Genomic DNA, 12,500 nt, shown 5'->3' with positions numbered 1-12,500 from the left:
ATATATATATATATATATATATATATATATATATATATATATATATATATATATATATATATATATATATATATATATATATATATATATATATATATATATATATATATATATATATATATATATATATATATATATATATATATATATATATATATATATATATATATATATATATATATATATATATATATATATATATATATATATATATATATATATATATATATATATATATATATATATATATATATATATATATATATATATATATATATATATATATATATATATATATATATATATATATATATATATATATATATATATATATATATATATATATATATATATATATATATATATATATATATATATATATATATATATATATATATATATATATATATATATATATATATATATATATATATATATATATATATATATATATATATATATATATATATATATATATATATATATATATATATATATATATATATATATATATATATATATATATATATATATATATATATATATATATATATATATATATATATATATATATATATATATATATATATATATATATATATATATATATATATATATATATATATATATATATATATATATATATATATATATATATATATATATATATATATATATATATATATATATATATATATATATATATATATATATATATATATATATATATATATATATATATATATATATATATATATATATATATATATATATATATATATATATATATATATATATATATATATATATATATATATATATATATATATATATATATATATATATATATATATATATATATATATATATATATATATATATATATATATATATATATATATATATATATATATATATATATATATATATATATATATATATATATATATATATATATATATATATATATATATATATATATATATATATATATATATATATATATATATATATATATATATATAATATTTTTATGATTATATTATTTATCAAATATTTTATTTTAAAAATGTTGCCAGCAAGAAATATTTATGGCATTTCCAGGACTGGCAATAAGTTCATTTTGGACCCTGCTCTGATTATAGGGTGTTAATGAGGTCTGGTTGAGGGTTCATACCTGCAACTCTGGGAGTGAGAGCAACTCCATCCAGGCTTGATCCAGAGAGCCTGGCAGCAAAGGATCGTGGGTAAAGTCTGGGATGTCTGGGGGCATCATAAGATCTGTGGAAGGAGGAACGGATGCGTCCAGGCAAGGCGGCGCTGACTGCACAGAAAACAGAGAAGAGAGATAATTAGACTGAAGTGCAGTGACATGTATAGGTGTTATGTTGCCATGAGGTGTGAGGTGTTACATGGCTGATAAATATCCCATAATTACCTCAGCTGCCTCATCTAGTGGAAAAGTCTCCACCAGGAGCTGCATGCACTCATCAAATGACATGGCATCACCATCCTGTTCTGCGAAAACGCCATTCTGCACGTACACAGTCAAATACACCTTAATAAACCCAGTGCATCGACACACAGAGCAGGAAACATACATGTAAATGTAGATTCTATGACTGGACTGACTTGACTGAGTTAGTTATCGAAACAAACTTTAAGGTAAAATTGTATGATTTCATGTACTGATTTGAAAGGGACTGGGATTTCTGTAGTTACTACTAAAGTGGAAGTGTTTGTGTAGATGTGGTTGTGCTTTGGATTTTTAATTTCCGTAAATTTAATGAAGTGTGCTCTGGATGCTAAATTAAATTAATAGTTTCATCATTGCTAATTTAACTAATTTTATTTATTAATGGAATTAACATGAGTCTCAAACTATGCATAGACTTGCCAAAGTCTGCAAAACGTCAGATTTGGAATGTGATCTCAAACATTTCTCATCATTCTCATTCTTCTAGCATCAAATGATCTGAGCTATGCCATCATTGCCATCATATAAAACTCATCCTTGGCTGGAATCTATATATTTGAAACGGTAACACAATATTTGCTTTAAATTGGACCATAAAAGCGTTCATTTAGTGACTTGCTATTCAAAAACGTACCAAATATCTATTCATCTAATTTATAATAAAAAATTTAATAAAAAAAAACCATTTGGACTTGTGCATCTTCTAACAACTTTTACCTCAATGGAAAATGTACAATCACAAGTTTAGGATGCCTAAAGTATTGTATTGTATTGTAGTGTATTTTGTTTTATTTTATTTTTACCAGAGTTCCACCAAGATGTACACAAATTCAGTTCAATTCAATTAAATAATTAATAGTTTTCCTAATGCTATTTCAACTATATTTATTAATCAGGGCTCCAGAGACATTGGCTCCTATAAGAAACAAAATTAGGTGCCTAATTATTTTTTTAACTGCCACAGAATAAACATGTTTTTTGTTTTAGTTTTTTTACAATTTAACATTTCAGTCATACTGTCATGTGTTTATGTCTCATCTTTTCTTTATCAGCATTTTAATCCATCTTGTAGATGTCCTGGGTTCTAAGGTTCAATTAAAGTGGGAACTAAATGTCTTTTCCAACTTGAGAACTATATTCAATCACAAAGAATTGTTTATTGCACAGAATCTGTACCAATGTCACGGACCATTATTATTTCAGCATCATTTGGCCCTTGAGTGTAGTTTGGGCCCCTCCTCAATGCATCCTATAAATGTTGTCATATGCATGCACACATCCAGTTTTTTTTTTTCTCGTTAGTAGCATGCAATTATAGGTGGTGTTGAATTTTATCTTTAGCTCCTTGCATTCTTTCTTATCATGTAGACAACAGGTTAAGTAAAAATATGAATAGTTATAGTTATTTTTCTAGCTGACTAATGAGCTTATGGACGCCGAATGGTTATTCTGTGGTAAATGTATTTACGTGTAATCACTGAATGAGTGATTACATGAGACATTTCAGTAAGCTGTACTGTATCTTATAATATACCTTTGATGTTCATTCATGTTTATTTCGTACTATAGTAGTAAAGAGAAAGATATGATGGGTTCACGTGCTCATGCCGCATTAAAGAGCGGCAAAACGGCATTTATTGTTTTTAATTTCGTTATGAATTTGGCAGAATTTTAAAGCTGATACTTTTTTTATTAAAAGGTAACAGAGCGCAAGGCTTATTGCGATTATTATATGGCAAGTGCGCTACAAATAATAATAAGTTCACGCATTAACAGAACACAGCATATAGACTAAACGATATTGTTAACATCCACACAGCTGACAGCTTTACCTGTTGTAGTTTGTTCAAGTTGTGCACGAAACAGACCCTGCTTTACTGCACTTTGACTTTGCACGTCTCCGTCATTTTGGATCTCTCTCATGCTGCACAGCTGGAGCTGCTTTCAGCAGAGATGAGGACTGTTTTTCCTCTAAAACTTTGATGCGCATCGTCTCGGTTTATTACGTCAACATAAACAAATGACGTGATCGCAAAACAATCAGGAAAAAGGGCATTACATGCAAGTTTTTAAGTCATAACATGTAAATTTATATAGTCGCCAGTGCCGACCTCAGCTAAAACTTCACTCGCAAATTAAAGGGGTCATATGATGCAATTTAAATTTTTCCTTTCTCTTTGACAGGGCATCATCACAATATGGTGAGGGGCGTAACATTTCCGTCTCACGCTTGAGGTATTCGGCCAATCACAACGCACTGGATAGCTGGCCAATCAGAGCACACCTCGCTTTTCAGACCGATGAACTTTGTAAAAATCGACACGATTCAGAAAGGCGGGGCATAGAGGAGAAACAATAATGTACAGTATGTGGAAAATAATGTGTTTTTTTAACCTTAAACCGCATAAACACATTTCATTACACCAAATACACAAAATACTGTTCTTTTTAGCAGCATCATATGACCCCTTTAATATTTTTGGTCGCAAATGCAACCATTAATGGAATATTTATAACATTAATTATTTATTAAATTTGAGATGAGATTTCAGCTGTCTCAAACTATGCTTAGACTTGCCAAGAAACCAAAGTCTGCGATCAAAAGTCATCCATTTTGATGTGTTCTCAAACATTTCTCATCATTCTCATGCTGCTAGGATCCAAACAAAGATCTGAGCTATGCCATCATTTTGTAGCTATAAACTCTTATGTCTCATATATTAGTTTCTCTCAGGAGCTTTAAGAGTAACATCTGAGACGAACTCAGAGTTAGCAGAATAAACGTAGGCAATTAGGTCCAAAGTTAAGGAAAAACTCAAGTGCGTTCACGTTGTACAGGACGAAAATCACACAGTACATCTGCGAAACACAAATTTACCTAACCTCCTCAGGGGAAACAAGCTCTTTAGTGTCCTATCAATGTCATACTAGGATTGTTTGCGAGTTTATTTGCTTTCCACTTCGCGGAACTGCGCTTACGATAAAGCCTTACCACCTGAGTTCCAGTAATTATGCCATAGTGGCGGTTACCAAGCAACTAAGCAGCTGCACCCTGTAATATGAGGGGAGGGTGAGGCCTGTTGAGCTCCTCTGTCTGTGTGTGTGTGTGTGTGTGTGTGATCTCACATCTGCTCTCCTCTTGCCCTGGCGTCGATGTGTACATACACACCTCTGTTCCTGTGACTGCATGGCGTACCTGTGTGACTGCGGCATTTGTCGTGTTGGTCTGCGTCAGCGGGGCGCTTCGAGGCACAAACTCTCCGGTCTCCTCGTCCAGCTGGAGTTGGGCGAGTAAAGCTTTCTCCTGCTCCCGCAAGCGCTGCTGCTGCTTCTCCTCTTCCTCCTCGCGCTGCCGACGCAACTCCACTTCCTTCTGTCTGTAGCTGAAATCAAACACTTCCCTCCCCGCACCCAGATCCACGTCCTGCCTCCACAGGATATCTATCAGATCCATATCCTAGAGAGAAACAGCAGAGCTAGATGAAGATGAGAGGAGAGCTGGCCTCCTCCTGACCACACCCCGCCTGTCTGGGAGGGATTATGAGCACGCCTCAGATAAGCACACGCACAATGCAAGACAGCGTGAATAATACATGCTGCTTCTCCTTTTTCATTCCTTCTCTGGGAACCACAATTCACCCACCCACGCGGATACAAACGCATGCACACGCTGTTAGTGTTACTATAAATGTTAGTGGCAGATTTAAAGGTCAGTTCAGCTCAAAAAGCACGAAAAACGATTGCTGCAAACTTCATTTTCTGACCTTCAGCTTGCGCTGCGAGTGAAACATTCATAGGCTGCATGCGGGAAGTTGACATGTCCTGTTGTGTGACGAGATTTTTATCTAAAAATATTTTCTAAGAACTTTATCAAAATTATGCATGCTCGTGTTATTTGATAGATGACATGGATTTGTCACACCACAGGACCATTTAAGAATGTATCAATTTTATCTATTATCTATTTTCTACTGAAGTGGAAGTTTGCTCTGAAAAAGTAAAGTTTTGTAGTCTGGATTAATGTAATGTAATGTCATTTAATTTAATTTTTTTAAGTTGTATTAATGATATTAGTTTTTAATACATTTTATGAATTCTGATTTTCTTTTTATTTTGAATGAAATGCCAGCAGCACTTATTTGACTGTTTATCTTGCTCAAGTCTCTTGCTCACGAGAAAAAGACTCCAGTAATCTCACATGTGTTTTCTCTATAGTTTTAGAAGAGATGCTCATATTATTTGACAGGCTGCATGAGATATTATTCTTTGAAAAATGAATTTGTCCCACTGCAGGACCATTCAAAATGAACTAATGAAGGCAAAATGTGTTTAGAAATAAAACCTGGTGACCAGTTAGAGCACCTAAAATATACATTTTTCCTAAACTCTTGTTGATTCAAACAGACATTGGTGTTCACGTTATATACGACATCAAATACCATTTATATTATGTTAAACTATTTATATAGCTCTGGTCTGGTTAGTGTCCTGCAGAGATCTGGAGGAGTGTACAGCGGCTCTGACCAATCAGCAGCCGAGAATGAAACGCCACCCGCCATGCTGGTTTAACTACAGAGATCAGGGTGTTTGTCAAATACAAGGACAGAGAACAATATATAGTTTGCGTCCTTGTCTCTGGCATGTTGACGTGCCCTTGGTAGACCACCAGAAATAATAAGAAGCATATTTAGATGTGCACATCCAGCAAGATGCATTAGGCTGGCCTTTTTCTTTAAGGTTTCTATTATGTAACAAAGTATTTGCTACTCCTTTTTTTTTTCTTTTTTTTTATTTATTTACTGTACTTAGATACATTAGATACATTTTTCAAGTATCTGTGCCTGTCGGGGGGGGGGTTACTTTCATTCCAAAGCATAATATCATAGTTTTTACTCTACAATACTTCAAAATATATTGTTCTTTGTTTGATATTTTAGTACAATGGCGATTAATGTTTTTATAGTTGTACGGCGAGTTTTAGTAATACTATTTTTTTTTTCTTATTTGCAGATGAAAAAAAATACTCAGTGTCTCCATGCACTAATTTTCCTAAACGACTAGCTAGATAAAATAATAAAAATGCTTCATTGATACAAAGTTTTTTTAACTTTTTAATACTTGAGGACATTAAAAATCAAGTACTTTTACTCAAGTAAAATGAACAAGCAGTAATTATACTTTTACTGTAGTACTGTTTGATTGGTATTAATTACGTGTTAGCGTTAGTTCTGGTAGGTCACATGAGTCAAGCTTGCATCAGCTGATTGTCAGCTGATCACATCTACCTATAGGAATACGACACCTATCGCTGGATGGGCAGGGAGTTTTTTGCCCAGAACAGAACCATACCGCCAAACCAAACTTTATGCTAAGTATCTATCATTTTGATGATAGTGGTCCTGACAGAATTAAAATGTTTTGTTTCAATTGGTCAAAAGGGCCTTTTTTCAGCTAATGGCTAACTAGTTCAGTGATGAGTCCACCGCTTCTGATGCAATACTGAAATTTCCAGGCATGTAAAAAGAGGTTACGAAAGCACTGGTGTGTTTTTATTGTAAAAAAAAAAAAATACCTAGAAGTCAGTGCATTTCAGCATCTCGTGTTTTGAAACCGATACACTTTAATTAATGTGCCTAAAACACCTGGAAAACAACTCCAAACAAAGCAGAATTCTGATCCCGCTTTTATAACCAGCGTCTAATCACAACTGGATCCTCAGATATTCATGATAGATGATATATTTGGCCAGACAGATTAATAGCCCAACATTTGGCTGTTTTCAGATTCCTGCCATCAGCTGTAACGGCTCCAAAATCCTATGAAGGCTCAAATAAAATAGAGTGAAACAAATGTTACTCTATTTTGACATGTGATATTTACTCGCACTCATGTTGTTACAAACCCATGAGATTTTGTCTATCTTCAGTATACAAATAAGAATATATTGAATATTTGTTTAATGCTGACTTTAATATTGACCATTTTGTCCATTCATTTGCCCATGCATCCAAAACTAGCACAAAATAAAAAGTACAAAGGTCATCATAAAAAAAAAAAAGTAATCCATATGAATCAAGCAGTTTAAGTCTTCTAAAGAGACACGATTGCTTTATATGCAGAACATATTTAAGTAAGTTAATGAAATATTAAATGAATTTTCCTCACACATATATATATACTGAGCAGTGCACATACATAGAGCACATCAAATATGGTAAATGTAAGCTCAACCATACTTGCTTAAAGCGTAAGAACGTTGTGTTACACGCAAGAACAAACCTCATCTGACCATTTGTGATGAGCGTATCTATGTGTGCTGTTGTGTTTATATGTGAATAAAAGCCTAAATGAAAACTGCTCATCATATCTGCATAAAGTGTAAACGGCTTGATTCATATGGATTACTTTGCAATGTCTTTATGAACTTTTTGAAGTGTCACTTTTGGTCACATGGACATTCAATCGCTCCGGTTTCATTAAAAATATCTTTATTTGTGTTTCAAAGATGAGCAAAAGTCTCACGGGGATGACTAAATGATGACAGAATTTTCATTTTTTTTGTCTTAACTATCCCTGTCAATTGTTAATTAGCCACCCAGCTCTATAAATATCATTCTCTGCTAATCGAGTGCTATACAATCTATGAGCTTGAATGCAAAATGTTGCTCTACGCTTGGTTCAAATGTTACACCACCAAATGAGACATTTAAAAATGCTGGTAATTAAATTTTTTTTCCCAGGCTGAGTGACACAAATATTTCTGAAACCTTGGCCTCTGTCTTTTCTTGATTGATGGTTGCAGGAACTAAAATCACAGTGTCTGAGATATGCAGTGCTTAGTCTTTAACCTCCTCTACCGTTTATTTACACTGCGAAAGCTTTGCACCATCCGTCTGCAGCGCTGCGTTTATCTGTTTATGAGGTCAGAAAAACCATGTCGAGCATGTGACTCGAGAGCTGTAGAAAATCAGCATACTATAGTTTCAGATCACAAGGCCCAGGGGACTAAACAGAGAAGAAATGTGTTCTGACAACAGAGGAACTGCAGAGTTAAGAGGAAGCGATTCTGTTTCACAATTCGGAATCAGCCGTCAGCATTGACATCACAGCAGAATTCAGCAGATGCTACAGTTGAACTAAATAAGGCTACATAAAGGACTGTTTCGGAATGTTCATTTTATTATTATTATTATTATATTAATAATTTTGCCCATGTATAACTTCTTAGTCAATTTAATTTATTTAAACACCTATAAATGACAAATTTATAAAAAATATACATATATATTTTATAACAATGTTATGACACGTTTCTTTTTGACTAAAGGACTTTTTCTGAATTCTCAATTTATTATTATTATTATTATTAGTCAAATGTTTTCATGTTTAGTATTTATTTATTTTTATTTATTTATTATTTGTTTATTTGTAATATATTAGCACATAAATTCTGTCAATTTAATTTATTAAAATTGTTCATATTTATTTAAAAATACATATACATTTCTTAACAACATTTTTTTTAACAATATGATACAAATACAAAAAAGACTGCCAATTTATTATTTTTATTATTATTATTATTAGTGAAATGTTTTCATGTTTAGTATTTATTTTTATTTTTATTATATTAGCACATAAATTCTGTCAATTTAATTTATTTACATTTTCAATATTTATTTAAAAAAATTATACATTTATTAAAAAGGTTTTATAAAAATATGATACATATACAAAAATGACTGTCAATTTATTATTATTAGTAGTAGTAAATTGTTTTAATGTTTAGTATTTATTTTTATTTATTTATTTTTATTATTATTATTATTATTAGCACATAAATTCTGTCAATTTAATTTATTTACATTTTAAACCAAACAAACTTATTAAAAAAGTTTTATAACAATATGATACAAATACAAAAAGGACTGTCAATTTATTGAATGTAGTATTATTATTATTATTAGTCAATTGTTTTTTATCTTTAGTATTTATTTTTTATTTATTCATTAATAATAATTTTGCCAGTGCAAAAATTCTTAGTCAATTTAATTTACATAAACACATATAAATTACAAATTTATATACAAATGTTTTATAACAATATAATGATATGGGTGTTTCCACAAACGAGGTCTAGAGAATAACTGAGTGGATGAGATCCTGGCGTCTCAGAGGCCTCCAGACAGCAACATGTCCGTCTCGCTCGGAGTCACATGCATCCTCTCCAGCTCCAGATAAGAGACGGGGAGGAGCCACAGAGATGATGAAACATCTAAACTACTGCTAATGGGCCCCTCTCACGAGAGGACGGACCGGACCCTCTCCTCCAGCATGAGTAGAAGCGCTCTCTTCCTCCTCGAAGCAGAATGAATGACCAACGTGTGTTTCCGATTGTTTAGTTTGGGTGTTTTGTGAGTGGAAATGTTTCTTTAAAGAGCTTTCAAAACATATTCTGTTGTTTACGAGTGCGTTACAAAAGCATATGTTGTCAATCCAATGATAAATAGTTATTTAAAACAGATCTTTAATGAAAAAAATAGTCCAAAACTGAAAAATATTGGGTTATTATTATTATTATTTTCTGTTTTATTATTATCTTTCTTCTGTGAAACACTACACAAAGTGTTTGGCCGTTTGTTTGAGGTTTTGTTGTCCATACAGAGGGGCAGTAGATGGTGAATTTTAACTGCCAAACTCAAAAAAATGACAAAGCACTATAATATTCTCATAAAAGTAGTCCATATTAATTGTACACTAAATTTCAAGTCTTCTGAAGCCATATCATCCTTTTTTTCATGACAAACAGAGCAAAAAAAACTACAATTAAAAACTTAAACTATACAGACATTTAAAAAAATGTATAAAAATGACACTAACTAGAAAATATTCAAATGTTTCAAAATATAAACAAAAAGTTGAATCATAAATTAACACTGAGCCCAAGATTTAGTGTTTCACGGTAAAAAAAATAAAGAAAATAATATTGGTCTGAATGACATGAGGGTGAAAATAATCACCATTTGCTGGTGAACTGTTCCTTTAAAGTGAAAGGAACAATATCTGGTAAATATTATCAGTTTTGTGATCGCGGTGAGTGTTTTTGATCTGATGATAATCTCATGCTGCTGATAACGTTGACACTCATTATGTGGGGTTTTGTATAAAACATAAGTGAATGTGAGGCTAAGACTAAGAAGAGTATTGCACGTATGTTTGTGTATCCATAAGCCTATTGATGGGATTGCATTTAGAAGTGAAAACGTATATGCAAGACACGCCTAACTACATAATTAATGTTCAAAGTGTTGTTATCATCATCCAGGTTAATGGCAACGAGAAACCAGAGGCGGATATTAAAACTGCAAAGTTTCCTGATAAAGAAGTGATTATTTTTCGCACCTGTCTCACTTCCTGTTCCTCTAGACTGCGGGAATGTGGAATATACCGTTGGAGGAACAAGAGAACTCCTTGTTCTCTATTTTAGTTCACTGCACAGTTCAGGAAGGTACGGCACGTAATCAGCGTTAAAACCGGTTCACCAAGCCCTCACGTTATTCCACTCTCAATTAAATATTATTATTACGAGCATCGAAACGCTTGCTTCTCATAGAACTGATTTAAATATAGTTCCCTTCAACATATTTAAATGTGTACTTTGGGCATCAGCACACACACTTAATCATTTTCATTAAAAACACTGACACACTTGATTACATTATATATATACCGCTAAACAGATCATTAAGTAGCCTAAAGCACACGGCACAATAATTCATTTGGTGTCACATCACTTTAAAGCATTACTTGTATGTGTTTTATAAACTAAACTGTTTATCATCTAACAAAATTAACCTAGCATGAAAGCTGTTCGTTTAAAATATGTCAGATATCTGTTTCTCCGCTTAAAATGGGGATTTTGGCCTGTTCCACCTCAGTGGTCTTGACCTTCATTCAATGTCGTAATTCTGACATGATCTATGAATAATATGTGTACAATACAGTAAAAAGCATATTTCTTTTAATGTAATTTATGGGACATTAAGTTTATAAACAACAAGGCCCTACTTAGTGACAGCTTAATTTAAGTGTGTGTGTGTGTGTGTGTCTCTCTCTCTCTGTGTGTGTGTGTGTGTCTCTCTCTCTCTGTGTGTGTGTGTGTGTCTCTCTCTCTCTGTGTGTGTGTGTGTGTCTCTCTCTCTCTGTGTGTGTGTGTGTGTCTCTCTCTCTCTGTGTGTGTGTGTGTGTCTCTCTCTCTCTGTGTGTGTGTGTGTGTCTCTCTCTCTCTGTGTGTGTGTGTGTGTCTCTCTCTCTCTGTGTGTGTGTGTGTGTCTCTCTCTCTCTGTGTGTGTGTGTGTGTCTCTCTCTCTCTGTGTGTGTGTGTGTGTCTCTCTCTCTCTGTGTGTGTGTGTGTGTCTCTCTCTCTCTGTGTGTGTGTGTGTGTCTCTCTCTCTCTGTGTGTGTGTGTGTGTCTCTCTCTCTCTGTGTGTGTGTGTGTGTCTCTCTCTCTCTGTGTGTGTGTGTGTGTCTCTCTCTCTCTGTGTGTGTGTGTGTGTCTCTCTCTCTCTGTGTGTGTGTGTGTGTCTCTCTCTCTCTGTGTGTGTCTGTGTGTGTTTCTGTCTGTCTGTGTTTCTGTCTGTGTGTGTGTTTCTGTCTCTCTATCTGTGTGTGTGTGTGTGTCTGTGTGTGTGTGTTTATGTCTGTCTGTGTTTCTGTCTGTGTGTATGTGTGTTTCTGTCTCTCTATCTGTGTGTGTGTGTGTGTTTCTGTCTGTGTTTCTGTCTGTGTGTGTGTTTCTGTCTCTCTATCTGTGTGTGTGTGTGTGTGTGTGTCTGTGTTTCTGTGTGTGTGTGTGTATGTTTTTGTGATTTATGAGGACACAAATTTGTATAATGACATGGGTATGACAAAGGTATTACAACGAGAAGATGATTTATGAGGACATTTATGTTTAGGTGTAGGGCAATAGAAAATACAGTTTGTACAGTATAAAAACCATTACGCCTATGGAATGTCCCCACAA

The 12,500-nt window shown here is 32.9% G+C and overlaps 1 protein-coding gene across 2 annotated transcripts in view; it reads right to left on the bottom strand.

The window, feature by feature from the left end:
• LOC107671308 (nuclear factor erythroid 2-related factor 2-like) overlaps nt 1-12,500 on the bottom strand; it is a 20,965-nt gene that overhangs the window by 6,925 nt on the left and 1,540 nt on the right. Inside the window, exons 2-4 of one of the 2 annotated variants that reach the window (XM_016464199.1) lie at nt 4,674-4,934; nt 1,439-1,534; nt 1,178-1,324 (exon numbers count right to left, since the gene is read on the bottom strand). In XM_016464199.1, coding sequence (XP_016319685.1) covers nt 1,178-1,324; nt 1,439-1,534; nt 4,674-4,934 — 504 coding nt within the window. Of the gene's footprint in view, nt 1-1,177; nt 1,325-1,438; nt 1,535-3,309; nt 3,455-4,673; nt 4,935-12,500 lie in introns of those variants that run through there. The other variant, XM_016464200.1, reaches the window with a different exon arrangement.

This window comes from Sinocyclocheilus anshuiensis, unplaced genomic scaffold, assembly GCF_001515605.1.
Source record: "Sinocyclocheilus anshuiensis isolate Anshui unplaced genomic scaffold, SAMN03320099.WGS_v1.1 scaffold284, whole genome shotgun sequence".
In the NCBI taxonomy this organism is placed as follows: Eukaryota; Metazoa; Chordata; class Actinopteri; order Cypriniformes; family Cyprinidae; genus Sinocyclocheilus; species Sinocyclocheilus anshuiensis.
Note: the sequence above shows the minus strand (reverse complement) of the source record. Positions and strands in the feature narration are given on the sequence as shown.